The following is a 19,858-nucleotide window of genomic DNA, read 5'->3' as shown; positions in this document are numbered from 1 at the left end:
TCTTCGTAGGACCAACCATGTCGCTTTCGCAATGGTGCTGGTTCTGTAATTCACTCCTTAGCATACAATTTGCTTGTGGAAAGATGGAAACATAATAGCGGAGAGTACAAACCTGTCGACGTTGCAGATGCTTTAAAAACCCAACGCGCAACACCGAGAATTCAATTTTCTGGTTTTCTGAACCCAAGTGACAAGAAGACGGGCCTCATTTGGGTAAACGGAGATTAATCAGCGTCTCCTTTGATGATCGTTCTTGTTGCGAGCCATACACATCATGCAGCCGGCCGGCCGCCTAGCTAACTCCCGAACATTACAGAACAAAATGACGCGGCCCCCGCCCGAAATTTCCTGAGGCCGACTGATTCTACTACCCAAAGAGGTCAGTTCTTCTGATGCAGACGTGTACAGTGTCCACGTTTCCAGTCGTCGCCACAGAGAGCTTGCAGATAACACGCCATGGCCAGACAGCAACATGTTTTGACTGAGCCAGGCAGCCAGTGCTGCAGTGCAACGTTCACATGCTAGCGGTCGATCCATAGCAGCAGAGATATGGGTAGCCACACAGCAACGTGTACATACGGCCCGGCGCACCGTTCGAGCCTAGCTACTGCTACGTGGACCATGTGGTTCTATCGGGAGAGGAATCATTTGACTTATACTGCATATATGACGTAGCGTGGATCCTCCATCACCAGTGAGATCCACATGTCAGCGAGCGACTGCAGCACGTCAGAGATCCGCGTCCTGGTCACGAGTTTCCTTCGTGACGTGACATGCCACGGAGCTCTCGATCTTTTTCCCACTGGATAGATAGATACAATCACAACGAGGCATGCCGATCCCGGTGCTGCTCGGACCACTCCTCCTCGTCGTCGCCTATCGTGTTCGCCTACGTCTCGAACACGAGAATGCGGACAGAGCTCGATGGATCAGTTTGACAGTATCTGCTCATATCAGGACAAGTTGGTTTGGTCTTTGGACAGTGGCCGAGTGGACGGACGCTATAAGAGCAACAGTACTACTCCAGCCTAGCCTAGCACTCCCAGTTTTCCGTCAGTACTGAAGTAGTCTATTAGCATTAGTCCGTCGCCGGCGCCGGCCGACGTCGATCGGGGGATTAATTCGGGTGGTCGATCAGCAGATATGGCGCCGGGCTTGTTCGGCGCGGCGGCGGCACTGGCCGTGGCGGTGTCGCTGGCGGTGCACGTGGCGCTCAACTGCCCCATCGACCCGGCCCCGTCGCCGCCGTTCCCCGCCGGCCCCCGCCACACGCCCAATAACCTCCTCCAGGCCAGTCACCGCTTCTATGCCGTTCTTTCTGTATCTGCCGTGTTTTTTTATCATGCTTGCTGATGTTTTGTCTAAGAAGAGATTGTGCAGGGGCTGGAGAAGCTGGGGGCAGGGCGGCTGAGCGGGCCGGAGGACGTGCAGGTGCACGGCGGGGCGGTGTACACGGCCACCAGGGACGGCTGGCTGCAGAGGATGCTCCCCGACGGGTCCTGGGAGAACTGGCGTTTCGTCGGCGGCACCGGCCTCCTCGGGATCGCCCCCTCCGCCGACGGCTCCATGCTCGTCTGCGACGCCGACAAGGTACGCCGTCACATGCACGCTGACGTGCGTGCGTGCCTCGCTCCAAAGAGCGGCATCGTCTTGCTTGCATGCGCCGCGTGACCAGATCATGCCAACAATCGTTTCTTCTTGTTTCTTTTGTTTTTGAACGGCACGAGTATTCTGTCCAATGGCTCGAGATCACTATGCTGAACCTGAAAGCGTTTCTGTGGGTGTGGATGAATTAATCTGTGGCAGGGATTGCTGAGGGTCGATGAGGAACGGGTGACCATTCTCGCATCAACGGTCGATGGCTCCCCGATCAGGTCAGGACTGACAATAACACTGACAAGTCGTCTTCGATTCACGGGGCAGATTTGCAAACGCCGTGCCCGTGATTGCCCCCCCCCCCCCCCCCCCCAAACTTATCTGTCCATCTCTTGGTCGTGGGATCATCAGGTTCGCGGACGCGGCGATCGAGGCGTCGGACGGGACGGTGTACTTCAGCGACGCGAGCACCCGGTTCGGCTTCGACCTCTGGTTCCTGGCTTACCTGGAATCCCGCCCGACGGGCCGCCTCCTCGCGTACCACCCCAGCACCGGCAAGGCCACCGTCGCGCTCGACAACCTCGCCTTCGCCAACGGCGTCGCCCTCTCCCATGACCAGGCCTTCGTCATCGTCTGCGAGTCCGGCGGGTACAGATGCACCAAGCTGTGGCTGAAAGGGGACAAGGCTGGCCAGCCGGAGACCTTCGTCGAGAACCTCCCTGGCTCTCCGGACAACATCCGTCTTGCGACCGACGGCTCCTTCTGGATCGCCCTCATCCAGGTTACACTCACAAGCTTGGCATATCAGTATCTATCTTCATAGGATGAACAGAGCATGGTCTCAGAATTTTCTTGCTGCCGCAAAATGCAGCTGAGGTCGCCGTGGCTGGACCTGGTGACCCGCTGGACGTGGACCAAGAGAGTCGTCGCGTCGTTCCCGGTGCTCCTCCACGCGATCAAGGCGACGGCCAAGGGAGCCATGGTGGCGCATGTGTCGGAGGACGGTGAGATCCTCCGCGTGCTCGACGACACCGAGGGGAAGGTGATCAACTTCATCACTTCCGTGACGGAGTTCGACGGGCACCTCCTGCTGGGAAGCCTCTGGGCGGACTTCGTCGGCAAGCTGCCGCTGGCCAAGGTGACACAGGCGCAGCAGCAGGCTGCAGCTGCTTCCTCGTAGACATGGTGACAGTAGGGGAGTGTCGTCGTCCGCTGCCCATCGGAAACAATAAAGGTAGGGTGCATCTCGTAGCTGATAGCTTCGGCACTTCGATCAGTTAGTACTCCCAATCATGGTTCCAGAATTCACTGAGTTGTAAAAGATTGATAAGAATGATGTGTGAGCAGGGTGTTTCCAGGCCCTTTCATTGGAATGAGATCATGGTTCCAGAATTCACCGAGTTGTAGAAGATTCATAAAGGATGGCGGGTGAACAGGGTGTTCCTAGGCCGTTTGATGATCGAAATGAGATCCAACGCTAGACATTCCGGTGATCTCAAAAAAGAGAAGAAAAAGAAAGACATGCTAAACATTACGGAATACGAGAAACTGCAGTCCTATCAGCCATATGATCGAGTGATTCGCCACACTTGTGAGGACCTAGCAAGGTACCAGGAGGTTATGATGGACAATGGACGACTACAAGATTTGAATCTCACATCCAACAGACACAAGTGACTTCTGTTTATCCGCGATGCTTCTCTTGCCCGGCAGCCGGCAGGAAAACTCTTAAAACTGGTTCCTCCTTCTCGACGGATCCCACCTGGAACATTCGCCTTACTTGTAATGTTCAGAGCGCAAATAGAGCAGCATATGCACGTGTTAGGGAGAAAAACGAACATTACCTCGATGTCAAGGCTATTAATATCTCCCAGAACGTGTCTCAATGCGAATGCTGCCATCTGGGACAAAAAGAGGAACATATATCACAATGTCTTTGAACCACTAGGTCAGGAGAATTTTGAGAGTACAGATAGGTCAGTTCTGCAGTCGTGTTAATCTCTCCTGGGACACTTTATGTCTTTTCTCCTTCTAATATAAGGGCAGGGCAGGAGCTCTGCTCTGCCGTGTATTTGAGTGAAAAAAGGGTCAGTTCTACTATTTTCGGAAGCACAAGGAACCAAACTCATTTGACAGAAACAAACATTATCAACATCATGAGTTCAAAATGCTGCCACACAGATAAATATGCAAAGAAATATGAGATTGGGACCAAACAGAATTTCCTTATTTCACCGAAAGAGAAAACATCATGCGTGAAGTGCTGGAAGAAAAACAAAGGAACTACCATGTTACACTGACCTCACTGGTTGCCTCAAACGATAGAGAAGGATTGCCTGACATTTTTTCCTCGAGATACTTGATAGCTTCACTGTCTTTGAGACCTGCGCTTGCTGCCTGAGGAGATGACATCAAGAATGCATTTAATGTAAACATGTTTCTGATTTACGCACCTTATTACAAACTTTACAGACATCCACAAAATGGTGACTGGTTTGGATAATTGAAAACAAGTTAATGAACAGCACAAAATTCCTTGAATACCTTGCAACCAAGGCATATCCCAGCAGGATCACATGTAAAGAGAGTTCCTTTCTCTCCATCAATTCCGAAGATCATAGCAACTGTGAACAAGATAAAAGGATAAACAATAGGAGCTTTAGAACATAAAGGAAGCCGAAGATACTAGCAAGTTCCGACACTCTCCAATATGCAAAGAAATAAGATGGATGTAGGACTAACCAACTCCATAAGGTCTCATGCCAGCATGCTGGGTGCGGATTTGTGCTCTGTCTGCAATCCTACAAACAACCAAAAATACGCAATTGGTTATATAAAACATTCCGCGAAATGAACAAACTATGTCAAGTTATTGAACTAAGTACTGTGCACATATAGCTTAGCAACAAAAGGTCAGCTCTGATACTAAAATACTCCCTCCATTCCATAATTCGTGTCGAAATGTTACATGTATCTAAACACTTTTTAGGAATAGATACATTCATATTTGGGCAAATTTGAGACAAGAATTATGGAACGGAGGTAGTAGAAACGAACTATTGGCAGAAAAATCTCTCTTCATTCCTCTCGAAATGACTAAAAGGCATTTTGAATGTTCTGAATCAAATATAGGTTTGTGTCCTGTATTGCTGTGTCTTGTATTTTATTATTAAGACCAAAGCTTACCATTGAGCCAACACCCTAGGAGGGATTTCATATCCCCATTTGAAACGGAACTCTGCGGCTTGGTTCCTTGCCTCGTGAACTAATGCTCTTCCGTCAGCTGCAATGAATAGAAAGCCAGTCAATAATCTTGAACAAACGGACTGATAAAATGTTATCATATAGTACCATATCCTGCTAATTCTATTTTTTTTTCTCGAACACGCCAAGCAGCGTGTCATTTTCATTGAGAAGAAAGCGCAAGAAGCACAAGTACAACAATGCAACAAAACCGGGACCCAATGGATCCCCAAACAAAAAAAGGAAAGAAAGAGAAACAAAGGCCAAAGGCCACTATACAGGGGCAGAAATCGAAACAAAGGCCAAAGGCCACTAATTCTATTTGCCTATTCAGTGTTCCAACTTCCATGTAAACCTGTAACTAAGCTGCATATAGTTGCTACAGAAAGTACGAAAGTATAGATGTTCAATGGTAAACTAAGCGGCATGTTGTGGAACTAAGAAGAGGTAGTAAACCAAAGAGTACAATGCAATCATAGTATATGGAGCAAAACTAGTCAAATAGTAGCTTAACTATTTAGTTGCCCAAGGTAGTAGAGTACCCAGTAAAATACAACCATTCACGCATCTCGACAGGGTATTAACACAACGCAGAACTGCTTCACATAGGAGAAACCAGACAAGAAATTTATCCAACTAAAACTGTATTAACATTTAACAATTAACACAACACAGAAGTACAGAACTGCTTCACATAGGAGAAACAGGACAAGAAATTTATCAAAATAAAACTGTATTAATAATTTAACACATAATATAAGAGTTCTCTAATTAAGAATCTCGGGTGATAACTGCGTATACTGTATACCCAAGGTTTCAGATCATCAAATAGATCATCATCCAGAATATAGTACCCAACCTAAAATGTGATTCAGCTCGAAGAATACAATTAACTAGGAAAACTAGAACCAATGTACGGAGTAAGATATAAGATGTCCTGGTAAAAAAATTCAGTTTAACAAAAGCATCATAAGTGTAACTTCTAGCCGATCTCGCAACCTCCAATGCGGCTGCGAACTGACTACGAGCAGTAACAAAATTGCATGCACCGCGTTATTACACATGGAATCGGGAACGGGCGGAGATCACAAAGGTAAGGTAGGGGGAATCGCTCACCTGCCATCCCTGTGGCGACGATACCCAGCCGCTCCGTGATCGCGAACACGCGCGAGAAGACGGGGTCTGTTCTATCCAGCAACGGGTCCTGAAATGCAAAAAGCAAAAGGCAGCCGGTTATTCCATGATTTTGCCGTTTGCGCCTCGTCGGTCACCGGTGCTGGCACTCACTATCGGATCCTTATCATGCTGGGTGAAGACGGTGACGGAGTCGACCCCGCGCACTGCCACGGAGGTGATCCCCGCCAGCTTCACGGCGTTGAACGCGTACTCTGCGACAGACACAACGCGCACAGGGCAGGATCACCACGAAGCGTAGTTGCGGCAGCCTCGTGGAGCTCGATTTCGGGGGGTTTGAGAGAAGGCAAGCACAGACGTTGTACTCACCGAGTTGGTAGAGGCGGCCCTCGGGGGAGAAGACGGTGATGCGGCGGTCGTGGCCGGGGCCCTTTCGTGCGGTTCCGCCGCCGCGGCTGCTGCTTGCGCCGACGCCAAGGACGCCGCCGCCCCCTGCAGAGGACATCGCCGGCCGCTCTAGGCTTGGGCGTGACACGTGTGGCGGTGTGGGTGGGGAGACCGGAGACGAGCGGGGAAGAAGAGGAGCAGGCCGGAGGAAGCGGCTTTGTGTCGAGTACGGAGTACCCCCGTACGGGTTCTTCTTCCGTTGCAAGAAAAGATTCGGCTGGCCCGTCTACTTGCAGGCCATTCGCGTGTCTACTTGCAGCCCAGGAGCGGCTGGCCCATCTACCCGTTGAGAGGCCTTTTTAGCGTGGGCAGTAAGAAAAGCCAGGCGCAGGAACAACTGGCCCATCCATCCGCTGAGAAGCCTTTTTCGCGTGGGCAGGAAGAAAAGCCCGGCCCAGAACCGCCCCTTCTCCCCCTCTCTGTCCCATCCGCATGTCACGCTGTTTTTGGGCTCGTGTTCGTTCGGCCTGATAACGACGATAAGTTGATCCGTGTTCGCCTGATAACGACGTCCAGAAGTTAAGTTGTTCCGAAAAGATGACATCGAAGAGTTATCCCGAACCGAATTAGAGATTCATTTCAATGTGGATCCGAGCTTCTTTCCGTTTCTCCTCTCCAGATTCTTCTTCTCGTTTCCATCGGTCGTATTCGGGGCACTTAAATTTCTCAGGAATCATTGCCCCGTACGAGAGAGTTAACACAAACCAGGAGGAACGGCTATCAGTAACGGTCGAAAAATCATATCAGTAACGGTCGGGGCTGCCGTTACTAACTTCGTGTTACTGCGACCGTTACTGATGTATATATACATCAGTGACGGTCGCTCCTTCACGACCGTTACTGATGATATATGCATCAGTAACGGTCGTGAAGGAGCGACCGTCACTGATGATATATGCATCAGTAACGGTCGCGTCGCCCCATCATTGTAGGTCGGTCGACCGACACTGATACGTTTTCGGTATTAAAAATAATAATTAAAACCACAGTAAATACACAGGAAATACACAGCAAATTATATACAGCTCAGCAAATTATATACAAAATGTATCTCATCACAAAAAAATACATATAAAGCCGCATCACATTACATCATTTCAAGCATACAATTGTATATAAGCCGCATCATATAAAGAATACAAATGTATCTCACTTCACGACATTGATTACAAAGTGTCAAAATTTCATAAAAGCATAATTTGCAAAGTGTCAAAATTTCATGGAAGTATATAAAGAATACAAATGAATCTATTGTCGTGGGTGGACCCTAAACACGACTTGTTCCACACGTTCGAAGAAGTCCCCACTAGGCTTGATGACCTCGTTGTTTATGAGATGGGCGAACTCCCTTTGAATGTTATACACGACCCATTTAGGTCGGTGCCCCATTGTCATTCGGGACCGCCAGTACTCTTCCATCGCCGCGACTGACCCCTTCCACTCAGGCTTGAACATGCTGGCATTCTACATAAGGATGTGACAGCAGTAGTAGCCACAGAACACACTACCGGGCGGCTGTTGCTGGCAAGAGAACCTGTGGTTGTGGTGAGGCTCGTCTTTATAGCCTTTACCAGCTAGTTTTTCCTTGGTCGCCACTTTCCAGGCAGTGTTAATGAGTGATTTGATGGGTTTTCAGAACCAACGTCGAACACCCTTCTTCGGAAGCAGTGAATCGAAATAGTACACCGCGGACCAAGACAAACAAATGAGTAGTGTCACGGAATGGTCTCTGTTTTCAAAAGAAACAAATTTTAGTACCTAAGGGTGTATAAGAAAGACTGAATTAGAAAAAACAAACGGTTCCATATATAAAATTGAACTTACTCCAAATTAAGGAAGAAGAGGATGAAGTCGTCGTCTGTGTATTTCTCGAGACATGCCACCAAGTATTTAGATGCCATGGTTCTTGAGGCATACTTTTCAGGCTCAAAACCGATGTCACCGTAGTTGAACATCGCGGGGTCTGGAATGGCTACTTTTTTGACCTCCAATCGCCGCAGTTCTCTTATTTGGTAGGCAGACCACAGCCTTAAGAGGTTGATATCAAGCTTTTGGCGGTTGAAGAGGTGGAACAGTTCGTTGAACTCCACACCAAAGGTGATAGGACGTTCCTGAATGCTCCCAGTTTCTTGGTCAAAAAAGCCATAGTCTCGTGGGATCCTAACATTGATCTGTTGGGCATGCTGTTCAGAACCAGCTGATGCTTGCATGTAGAACTGATGAAGCTCTTGCATCTCTCTGGACATGGCACGCAGGGAATCTTCGGTGACCATCTGTCTTCCAGGATAGTAAAGAAGCATCCGGTCTTCGAATCTCTGGCCTTGATATGGGTTCTTGATGAGAATGTCAGGCCTAATGTCCTCCCAGACTCCAGTTATGTCAGGCACATGGTGCATCTCATCTTGAGTGACAGTGGAGGACTCCTTGATGGTCTTGCCGTCGCGTCCCCTCTTTTTATGCCTCCTCTTACTGTCCCATGCCTTCTGCTCCTCTGTCTTATACTTGTCATCGATCTTGCGGCCACTCATGGACTCAGCGGCACCCAAGAGAGAGAAGGTGGGAGGGACGCTTCCAGCCTGTGCCGACCCTGTGGTCTGGCTATCTTTGAGCTGTGCAGGCATCGACATTGCCCGCTCTTCATCTCCGCCGGCATCTACAGGAGGAAGTATCCTAGGGGAAAGGCCGAGCGGCGAATGAGAAGTACCTTTCTAGGCGGAGGGAGATGGAGTCATAGAGGGCCGGCGGTGGTTGTAGAGGGATACCAAGCTCCTAGGCCACATAATTCGGTAGTTTGGACAACCGCCTAAGATATCCACGCCTTCCTCCGGAGGTAGCGGGATAGCATAATCTCGATGGTCGTCGACGACGGAGTCCACCATCACACTCACTTGTGCGTTGTTCATGAGAATGCCGTGCACCAGTGGCGGTGATTGTCTGGGCATCAGGCGGCCAATGGCGCCTACAGGCTTCCCAGGCTTGTCAACGTGGATACAACACTTCATCGGTGCCTGCGCGTAACAAGAAGAAGGCATATGTGTGTAAGATCTTTACTCATGAAGTTAAGGATTGAAAAAGAGTTTGAAAAGATTGCTTACAAGGATGTTGTCGCTCGGACCCTGATCGTTATGCCGGCTGCTCTCGCTTGGGGAAGGTTGGCTAGCGGGGGGGTTGTCCATGCTAGGAGCCAGGCTGTAACCTGGGGTGTAGGTTTCTTCGTCCTCCATACGTGTGTCGGAGGCGGCGCTGCTCTTCAGCGGGGTGCTCTTTCGAGGGGGAAGAGGAGGAAGAGGAGGAAGGAGGTTCCTCAAACCTTCCACTCCTCCCCCGAGTATGCCGCCAAGGGCGGGGTGGTCTTTGGCCAATGCCGACACCAAATGATGGACGGCTTGCACTGCATATTCCCGCGACACCTCTTGAGACACGATAGATGCCTGCTCTCGCGCCTCCGCCTTAGCTTGTTCTATTATCTCAGAAGAAGCGGGGAGTTTTTTCTGGACCCTGTTTCGCTTTGGAGCAGGCGGGAAATAATCATCCCAGCAGACCCCTTCGCCTTCTCCTAGAACACGGCCTGTGTGCTCCGCCTTTTGCAAGCCGGCGGTCACAGCCGACTCCCACCTCTTGCTCTTCACGGAGTTGTCGGAGGTTTCTGACCTCCTGCTCTCCTCCCATTTGTGGGCATTTTCCTGTTATCATATAAGACGGGACGTGAGCCTATATGGATCAAGAGTGTCATAATTAACGCCGAAAACAACTAAATGCACGTGAACCCTTACCGTAAATTTTTTAACAGGCGGCTGCATTGGCTCAATGCCCGCCCATTGCTCGGCTGTCATGTGCTGACGTGCATATTCTCTAGCACGTTGGTCCTCTAGCATGTCATGCACTGGAGGCACCCTGCCTGCCGCCTCGAGAATTTGGTCCTGCTTGCGCCAAACCTTCTTCTTCCCCTCTTTCCATGCACTCCCTAGCCTGGGCTTCCTTAAGCGCAGCGCTCTCATGCGTTCACTCTTCGCAATGAAGGCAGGGTCAGATGATTCCTTCTTGAACTTTTCCCATTCGGCCTCATCAGTTACCGACGGCCATTTCTTCTTGATGGTCTCGTACGGTTTGTCCATCCACTTTCTAGCGATGGTTTTCCAATTAGCAAGGCCATTGCAGACTGCTATGTTGACGGCCGCTAGGAATCGCTCGCGCCACTCGTCGGTGACTTGGAACCTCCTTGCAACCTCCTTGATGCACGTGTCTCTAACGACTTGGGAGATGTCACCCCACTCGTCGGTGATCTTGCAATACTAGCGTGCAACGGCTCCACAGGTCGTTGCGAAGGCCTTCTGTGCCCTCTCGAGCGACTCCGGGCGGCCTCTATCAGAGTGCCGGGTGACCATGTAACAGAACTCCTTCAAGTTGTGGCTCCCCCTTGGCGTCTTCTTCCTTGGCTTCTTAGCGGGAGTTTCAGAAGGTTGCGGGTTACTCTCGTTGTTGCGCTCTTCTGATCTAGAGGGGCCTGAGTCAGAGCTGACAATTTGCTCTCCAGATGAAGACTCTTCATCGACACGATCTACCTCCTCCTGATCAAGAACTGGGTTCTGGCTACTCTTGTCCATTTCGTACCTATGCCATCAAAACCATCAAATATGTATCGGCCGAAAATTTCGGCATGACCTATACTAAAAAACTAGCAATTTTTCTCTACTAGGAGCTCGAAACCTGCATAGAAAACCCACCCGCATATGTACCCCCTTGGCACGATGGCCGGCCCCTTCTCGAATGACCCGACACGATGGTCGGCCCACAATTCATTACTTGATTCTCCAAAATAGCATATAAAACAACATGTATATATGACAGCATCTAATAATCTAATAATGAACACTTCACATTGCTAAAAAAATAACAGTATGAAATTCTAAATTCCAACACCTAGTCCACAACATCTAATAATCAACACTTCACATTGCATATATACCACAACAACTCATGTAAACACCACCAAACATATAGCATCAAACGCATAATAAGCACCAAATGAGCATGTATATGTCTCTGTTTGAGTTGTTGTTTCCAGATTTTGAGTTGTTGTCAAAACAGAGACAAACGCATAATAAGCATCACATGACAGCAACTAATTTGACACACTCAAATCCTAACCCTAATTTGATGGGGAATCAACTAATTTGATAGCAACAAATTAACAACAAGAAACCTTCCTCTAACCCTAACCCTAACAACGGAGGCAGAGGGGAGCGCGCGCACCTGGGGTCGGGTCGGGCGGCGCGGAGGAAGATGGGCTCGGGGTCGGGCGGCGACGTCAGGCTCGGACGGCGCGGAGGAAGACGGAGCGGAGGAAGACGGGCTCGGGGTCGGGCGGCGACATCGGGATCAGGTGGCGTCAGGCTCGGGGTCGGGCGGCGTCGGGCTCGGACGGCGCGGAGGAAGACGACGCGTAGGGGGTCGACGGCGGCGGCGGCGCAGAGATCCGACAGGGCTGCGCTCGCGCTAGGGTTCCGATGCCCCCCTGCTGGTCGCTCTGTTAAGCGCCCGTTACTGATGTGTGTAGCGTATATATAGAATGACTTGAGAAAATTACCATCAGTAACGGGCGCTTAATAGGGCGACCGCCACTGATGTGCTCCTATGAGCAATGCCGAACAACACATCAGTAACGGTCCCCTTGTTACCCGACCGTTACTGATGTCTGCCTATACTCATCAGTAACGGGTGTGTAACAAGGGACCGTTACTGATGTGTTCCAATACTTGTTTAGCTTTATACCAGTTTAAATTACAGGAACATTTAAATTTTTTAAAACCCATCCTTTTGAGTGTTTTAGGACATGGACTTGGCACATTCAAATAGATGAAACAAAAAAGTTAAAGTTTGATGAATAAATTCATGCATTTGTCTAGTATTTGTGCTAAATTATATTCAAAAAATTCATCACATGCATACACACAAGTACATCGATCGCACATAATTTCACTTAGTATAAAGTTTGCATTCAAATTCAGTACAAGTACATTACAATGTGACTACTACTGCTTCTCCTTCCTTCGGTAAGTCATAATTTGACTCCTCGCAGAACTGCTTCTGAGGTAGGGTTTTTATGGTATTTTCTCGCTGTCGCTCCCATCACTTCTTCTTTTCTCTTTTCTTTTCCTCGTTAATATCGTGCGTCCTGCTTCTTCATCATTTGCGGCGGTCGTCGGATCATGGAAACCTTCGTAGTCTTCTTGTGAAGTAACTCCGTCCACTCCAACAATGCTTCTTTTCCCTCTTCTTACTACGACGCGGCCTTTATTTGCTGGGTCCTCTATGTAGAATACCTGCTTGCATTGTTTAGCAAAGATCCATGGTTCCTCTCTTGCCGGGATTTTTCTCACGTCAACTTGTTCACGAGGGATCTCAGGAGGTAGCACCATTGTCGTGAACCTGTGACTTTCTTCTTTGTCACCTTTGGTCCATCTTACACGAAACATTGGGATCTTTGTGATCGAGTACTCCAATTCCCAGATCTCCTCGATAACGCTGAAGAACGCTTTGGTTTTGCTGTTGTCATCGGTCGTGGTCTCAGAAGTCATGACTACACCACTATTTTGATACGTGCTTTTACGGTCCTGAGACGCGGTGTAGAAGTTACAGCCGTTGATTGCATATGATTGCCAAGTAGAGACGTGGAAAGCAGGTTGCCGTGACAAACATGCAACCGTCTCTTCTGATACATTGGTCGTCTCCCTGCCGTACCAATAATTCTTCAGCCACGCTGCGAATGTTTTATTGTGCTCCCAGTGGATCCAGACTTCTCCTCTTTTAGGGTTTTCATTTCGTAGTTGTTCCATGTGCATTTCCTGATAAGGCCGGCAGCAATCGACAGTTTGCAACACAACCAAATGTGCTCTTTCAAAGTCAGTTTCCCTTCCTCTTCCATAGACATTAAGGCATATATGTCCAAGGCCACCTTCGCCATCGAGCTTGCCTTTGTGCCGTGATTCGGGAACACCTATTGATTTCTGATCGGCCAACCAATCCATGCAGAACTCGATGCACTCTTCTGCCCTAAAGCCTTCCACGATGCTACCTTCCGGACGCGATCTGTTACGAACGTACCGCTTTAGAACGTACCGCTTCAGAACCCCGTTGTATCGTTCAGGGCCATACATGTTATGCAGGAACGAGGGCCCTAGGGACATGATCTCATCGCATATGTGGATCATTAGATGGACCATGATATCGAAGAATGATGGAGGAAAGAACATCTCGAGCTCGCACAGAATCTGTATCATACTATCCTTCAGTATCTGGCATCGTCTAACGGTGATTGACTTCTGCGAGATGATGTCAAAGAAGTCAGAAAGCTTCATGATTGTCTCCTTTACGTGCGGCTCCATGATACCTCTGATTGCGACTAGAAATAACTGAGTGAGTATGACATGGTTGTCGTGAGACTTCATGCCAGATAGCTTGTGACTCTTCATGTCAACTAGATGCTTGATGGTCGACGAGTAGTTCGATGAGACTTTAATGCCCTGCAGGCACTGGCACATCCTATGCAACTCGTCTTTGTACGGGTTGTAACATGCAAGACGACACCGCGTGGTCACCGTCACAAAACCATTCTTGTCAGCTGCCGACACTTGATCTTTGCCCCACAACTCTTTCCTGATAGACATGAGTTCCAGGTCCTTCCGTGCGTTGGGTCCATCTTTCATCTTCTCTGGAATGTTCATCAGCAACCCCAACACGCTGTCGCATACATTTTTCTCCACGTGCACGACATCTATGCTGTGGCGGCATTCTAAATGTGCCTAGTACTCTAGGTCCCAGAATACGGACCTCCTTTTCCACACGACGCTTTCAGGTTCCTTATATTTCTTCGCAGCAATCTTTCCGGGGCAACCTCAGGATCGTTCACAATTTCGAGGATTTGCATACCAGACTTCTCCTTTGGCGCTGTCCCGTGCTCCGTCTTCCCATTGAACCTTTCCTTGTCATCTCTCCAAGGGTCTTTAGCATCCAACCACTTTCGGTGGCCCATGTACATAATTTTGGATGAAGCGGGCAACTTCTCCGATGTCGTGTTTTCCCCGTACTTTGTTCAGGCCTTGTAGCCATGTGTCACCTGGCATGAAGTATTTCCATTCGCCGGATAGTCATGCACGCAGGTCAGAAGCGCTGCTCTCATCGTGAAGTACTCCCTCCTGTTTGCGTCCCAAACCACTCTGCCAGGGTTCCAAAGCTGCTTCTGCTCATCCTTCACTAGCTGCAGATACACATTTAGGTCAGCTCCCGGCTGCTTTGGACCCTTTATGAGCATGCACATGTGGATGTACTTTCTCTTCATGATTAACCATGGAGGAAGGTTGTAGACAAACAAGATCACTGGCCATGTGCTGTGCTTGTTGTTCATGTTTCCGAAAGGATTTATCCCGTCAGTGCTGAGACCGAGCCTCAGGTTTCTGGGCTCTGCCCCAAAATCTGGAAATGCCGTGTCCAAGTTCCTCCACTGAGTCCCATCAGTAGGGTGTCTTAGGACCCCAGCCTCCTCCACACGGTAGTGCCCGTCAGGATCGAATGCAGCCTTCGCCGGATCGTGATAGACGAGATACCTCGCATCCTTAACGTTTTGCATTCAACGCTCAACTCGGCCATCTGTCGTAAGATACCAGACAGTCTTTGCCGGCCTGCCCTTCATCACTTCTTCCCCATCGTCTTCGCCAGCTCTGGCGTTTTTCTTCTTGTATCTCGATGCACCGCATATGTGGCAGCTCTCATGGTTCTCGTACTCTCCAATGTATACCATGCAGTCGTTTGGACATGAATGATATTTCACGCAATCCAATCCGAGCGGGCATGTAATCTTCTTCACCTCGTATGTGCTCTTGGGCAGCTTATTTGGCTGTGGAAAAACCGAAGCAAGGTAACTCAACAAGCCTGTGAAGCCTTGTCTGACCAGCATGATGCTGCCTTCAGTCTCAAAAGTTCGAGCGTCACTTCGAGCACGTTGTTTTCTTCGCCAGCTCCATCATACAAGGGTATGTTTGCGTCCTCCAACAATTTTTTGAACTGAGCAGACTCTGCCTCATCTTCGGGGTCCTCCAGCTGGTCCCGTAGGTACGGGCCATCTAGCATTTCGGCAATCCTGCCACATGGAGCTACTTCACCTTCCACATTAGCCTCCTCATCGACCCTTGTTTCTTCCTCGGAATCATTCGCCAGATCATACCGCAGGACATCATCATCTTCGCTACCGCTACCGACATCAACCGCATCCTCCCCGTGACAAGTCCAGCGAGAATAACCATTGACAAAATCCGATGCCAGCACGTGCATCTGAACATCCTCAGGCTTCATCATGCATGTGTTTCCACATTTGCGACATGGGCAACGCATCATCAAAAGTCCTTTTCGTTCCATATCACCTTTCGCGACTCCAAAAAAGACTGTCCATTCGGTTATCCATCGAGCATTGATTCTTTCCTTCGCGTACATCCAAGAACGATCCTTCGATTTACAACACAATACACAAGAAAACAAAAAAGCAAAATAGTTAGCCTAATCATTGACAAGGAGATTAATGTGCTAATTAACCGGAGCTAACTAAAATTTTGAAATTAGAGACATTCGGAGAGAAATTGGAGCCCGGCGAGAAAGATCAGGAGGGAGAGAGAGCACGCAAGCGAGAGCGAAGCTCCGGGCGACGATGAGGACGCCGCATTTCGGCCGGCGGCCGCGGAGCTCAAAAATTTTTAATTGGGAAAATTTGGAGAGAAATTGAGGCCGGCGAGAGAGATTGGGGGGGAGAGAGACATCGGGAGGGAGAGAGAAGCTTAGGGCTCGAAGATCGGAGCGCGCCGGCCGCCGGAGCTCCAAAAATGGAGCTCGCCGGCCATGGAGGCAGCGCCGCCGGCGCGGGGGGGGGGGGGAGGGAGGAGGGCGTACCTGGGGTGCTCGCCGGAGGCCATGGCGCGGTCGGGCGGCACCTCGCCGTCGCCGGAGAGGAAGGGGCCGCAGCTGGTCCGTCATGACGCGCGGCGCGACCAGCTGCGGCTGTGCGCAGCGTACTTAATACGCGAGTAACATGAGTGTCGGTCGGAAAAACTTCGACCGTTACTCATAATCGTGTACACATCAGTAACGGTCGAGCTGGTCCGACCGTTACCGATGCATGGTTCATCAGTGGTGGTCGCCACTTAACCGACCACCACTGATGTAACTCGCAAACTATGAGTGTTCATCAGTGGCGGTCATGGCGGTCGTGTCGCGCGACCGCCACTGATGTGTGGCTGGGCGGGGACGGACGGTGCCCGCTCGGTTCATTAGTAACGGTCGTGGCTGCGACCAACACTGATGTTCTTTATGAGTAACGGTCGCGTCGGACTCGTTAGTGATGTTGCGTGGCATATAAACCGTTTTGTAGTAGCGAGGATGCTGCTCCACCATGCAAAAGGACATGAATGATCAGGATCAATTTGCTTTTCCACTTCCATCGGTCGTAAGTATTCGAGGCACTTAAAATTCTCCTGAAATCATTGCCGTTGCGAGCTAGACAGACAAGGAACGTGCATGTACACAACAAAGCACACGAATAGTTCTGAATCCATTCCAGCCAAATTACGGGTCGCTTTCTAGCGCTTTCTTTCGCGCGCGCCATGGCCGCACCGCCCGAGAGCGACCCCGAGAAATCACGTGGAAGAATGGGCAAGTCGACTTGGACACGCTGTGGAATAATGATAATCCTAATCGAGTTTTTCCTGAAGATTTGCTCGATGATACAGGCCGTCAGCCAGCCACGCCCTATGACTTACTGGCTGACTGTACCGGGCTACCGGCCACTGTTGAGCGGATCATTGCTGAACAGAGCTCGGACCGTGACCCAACTAGCTAGCTCGCTACCGGTGGAGTAGCGTGTATTATCCGGCGTCTTTCATTTGTTCCCATCAGCAAACATAGTTAAATCAAAGTTAGCTAATATCTTAATGATTTCCAAAGTGTGTCATGTAAAGAACTAAAAATCGTCAGTACAAACAAGATTTTGTACAGACTAACGGTCCGCCGCAGCTGATTCATTTAGACCAGGGTAGTTGCTCGTGGACTCAGCTCACGAAACGGTCTCCTTCAGTCCTCAATCACATGCGCACAAGAAAAGGCTAAAGAAATCTAGCCGTTACGGAAGGCCTACCAGGACGGCGCGGGTGGTCCCCGTTCCCCACGCTGCGAATAGATCCCACCCGTCGGTTCCAGAACGGACCGCCTCCAGTCGATCCACGCTGCCCGGGGCCCATCACGGTCACATGCAGCGCGTGCCGTTCAACTGGGCCACGTGGCGCGCAGGGAATGGGCCGGCCAGGCGGTCAATGTTGCCGTTGGGCCGGTGGGTCTAAAATAACGCCCAGGAGTCCGCTCACCGCCGGCCGGGGCCCGCCAGCTCCCCTGATCGCGATCATCGCCAACCTGCTTACTAATTCCGGGAAAAGGGACTACTCACGCCTGTCAGTATTTTAAAAAGGTTATCTCGCGCATGCCAGTATATTTTAAAAAGTTTATTATCTCACGCGATGCCACGCCTTACAGCATTGCACTGATGATGCCCGATGAAAGCAATGAGCTTTCGTTTCATCTTATCGTCAAGAGATGACGATAAAAGCGAAGCTGATGGCACCGCCCATTTTTTTTAACGCGTCCAACAAATTGCGTGTTTACTTTTCATTTTCCCAGAAATTGTTATCCATTGTACGAAACCTTCTTTAAGTTCCTAGTTGCTATACACGCACACTCGATTAAGGCCTCTATAGTCTGTATGACTAGATTTAATAAGACAATAATTGTACAAATGTACGGTTGGGACATCGCTACTACGGAGTACCTGAATGATTTCTACGTAAAGTACAAGTTCACAGATTTGCAGGCAAAACACTTGCAGCTTGTTTGGCACCCATCATTTAGGACTAGAATTGTGGAATTCATTTTGAAGTCTAGAAACTAAATTGTTTGGTTGGCACGGAATTGACTATGAATTCAATTTGAAATTTCATGGAATCACAATACAACTAATCTCAAATCCTCTTTACAAGCCACATTTCTCTGAAATTGCCTCTAACTCTACAAATCCATGTGGTAGACAAACATGATTTTTGAATCCGGAATTCAAATTCAACCAAATGAAATCCTAACAAAAATTAGATTTCATTTCATTTGGACCAAATGAAATGAAATGAGGGGTGCCAAACGAGCTGTTGGAGTATTTATATGACTTTTCAAAGCATTTTGGAGACGGAAATGGAGAAACATGAAAAATACCAAGGAATTTCAACTAGACCAACCAGTTACTTGACATAAAATTGACGGTGTATAAAAGTGATTTTTGGTGGTTATTGACCCCGAATGTCTATATAGGAAAAACTTATCGAAACTAAAACTCTTTGGACCTTGTTTGACACTCGTGTTTTTCTATGGTTCGTAGAATATTATCTCTCTAAATCTAGAAACCCTGAATGCGTCATTTGGCAGACATGGATGCCAACTTTTTCCACAAAATGTCTCACTTTTGTATCAATTAAAAACAATACTCATACTAGTGTTCAGAGGTGGAATGAGATTTGAGAGTATTGAGTGAACACACAATCCCCTCAAATACCTAGTCCACTTGTGACTAGAAATACAGGAGTGCCAAACAAGGCCTTAGGATTCTCATGAAAATCTTTAATCAAAAGAGAAAATTAGTGTTGCAATATTGGGGATCTTAAGCTTGCCAAATTAATGTGAATACTTGTTGTATTTAGATTGTTGACTTTCCCTTGAGGGTTCAAGCAAAATTTGTTGACATAGCCGAAATTGTAGTTCACATTACTCATGGAAATTCTGAATTGTAAATAATTTGGAACAATTTGTAAAAATCGAATTTCAAATTAACCACATGAATTTTATTCACTACCTTCAATGAATTGTTGCTTGTTCTTCTCGCTATTGCAATGTTTAATTATGTAAAGGTAAAATAAAAGCACTAGACACCAACTCTCATTTTATTTGGAATTGTGTAGCTACTATGCAAAATAACTTGAAGCAACGCACTGCACAGATGAATGTGCGGCATGTATCATGCGCATCTTATCCCAATACATTTTTAGGTGAAAAAACAAAGCTGAGAAGCCCACAAAACAGCCCAAGTCAGGCCATTCTGATTTTTTCCTAAGCAAATTTGAAAATTATTTTCAATTTTAATTCCAAAAGAATAAAAGTCTACATTTGAATATTGAGAAAATTGAAATTTGAACAAACTGAAAGTGAAGAGGATGAAAAAATATAGCCAAAAAATTGGCCGCAGGGCATAAATTGCTCTACAAACTAGTTTAGCCCGCTGTTATGCTTGCAATACAAAAGAGCTGGTCTAAACAATCGAAAGGAAATCAGAGGTGCTTAACAGAGATGCCAACCCCAGCTCCAC

General features: G+C 48.5%; 2 protein-coding genes across 4 annotated transcripts; one reads left to right on the top strand and one right to left on the bottom strand.

Moving 5' to 3' along the window:
• The first annotated feature begins 949 nt into the window (after window positions 1-949).
• Window positions 950-3,696, top strand: LOC100844024 (protein STRICTOSIDINE SYNTHASE-LIKE 4). Of its 2 annotated transcripts, XR_001405623.2 has the most exons (6): window positions 950-1,290; window positions 1,381-1,590; window positions 1,807-1,874; window positions 2,008-2,377; window positions 2,468-2,830; window positions 2,944-3,696. XR_001405623.2 is itself a non-coding variant. In XM_003559921.4 (5 exons), the coding sequence occupies exons 1-5, from the start codon at window positions 1,144-1,146 to the stop codon at window positions 2,774-2,776; spliced, it is 1,104 nt and encodes a 367-aa protein (XP_003559969.2). In that variant the 5' UTR covers window positions 955-1,143; the 3' UTR covers window positions 2,777-2,988. The 2 variants fall into 2 exon arrangements, 1 of the variants encoding a protein (XP_003559969.2); XM_003559921.4 differs by having other exon boundaries at window positions 955-1,290; window positions 2,468-2,988.
• On the bottom strand, window positions 2,964-6,586 carry LOC100843719 (proteasome subunit alpha type-6). Of its 2 annotated transcripts, XM_010237374.3 has the most exons (9): window positions 6,343-6,586; window positions 6,127-6,227; window positions 5,956-6,043; window positions 4,783-4,879; window positions 4,339-4,397; window positions 4,141-4,220; window positions 3,898-3,993; window positions 3,441-3,497; window positions 2,964-3,358 (listed from the first exon to the last, which is right to left on the bottom strand). In XM_010237374.3, the coding sequence occupies exons 1-9, from the start codon at window positions 6,476-6,478 to the stop codon at window positions 3,281-3,283; spliced, it is 792 nt and encodes a 263-aa protein (XP_010235676.1). In that variant the 5' UTR covers window positions 6,479-6,586; the 3' UTR covers window positions 2,964-3,280. The 2 variants fall into 2 exon arrangements, with proteins under 2 accessions (XP_010235676.1, XP_010235668.1); XM_010237366.3 differs by having other exon boundaries at window positions 2,989-3,497; window positions 6,343-6,582.
• Between the last annotated feature and the right edge of the window lie 13,272 nt (window positions 6,587-19,858).

The sequence above is a fragment of the Brachypodium distachyon genome, chromosome 1 (genome assembly GCF_000005505.3).
Source record: "Brachypodium distachyon strain Bd21 chromosome 1, Brachypodium_distachyon_v3.0, whole genome shotgun sequence".
Lineage (NCBI taxonomy): Eukaryota > Viridiplantae > Streptophyta > Magnoliopsida > Poales > Poaceae > Brachypodium > Brachypodium distachyon.
The sequence above is the reverse complement of the archived record's forward strand: the minus strand, read 5'-3'. Positions and strand labels throughout refer to the sequence as shown.

What these genes read in the sequence shown, in the direction of transcription:
- LOC100844024 (XM_003559921.4), top strand. Translation starts at nt 1,144, where the DNA reads ATGGCGCCGGGCTTGTTCGGCGCGGCGGCGGCACTGGCCGTGGCGGTG. An exon ending in CGCCCAATAACCTCCTCCAG is followed by an intron (nt 1,291 to 1,380) that starts GCCAGTCACCGC and finishes GAGATTGTGCAG; the next exon opens with GGGCTGGAGAAGCTGGGGGC. An exon ending in TCTGGATCGCCCTCATCCAG is followed by an intron (nt 2,378 to 2,467) that starts GTTACACTCACA and finishes CGCAAAATGCAG; the next exon opens with CTGAGGTCGCCGTGGCTGGA.
- LOC100843719 (XM_010237366.3), bottom strand. Translation starts at nt 6,478, where the DNA reads ATGTCCTCTGCAGGGGGCGGCGGCGTCCTTGGCGTCGGCGCAAGCAGC. An exon ending in GGGCCGCCTCTACCAACTCG is followed by an intron (nt 6,228 to 6,342) that starts GTGAGTACAACG and finishes TGTCTGTCGCAG; the next exon opens with AGTACGCGTTCAACGCCGTG. An exon ending in AGCATGATAAGGATCCGATA is followed by an intron (nt 6,044 to 6,126) that starts GTGAGTGCCAGC and finishes TTTGCATTTCAG; the next exon opens with GACCCGTTGCTGGATAGAAC.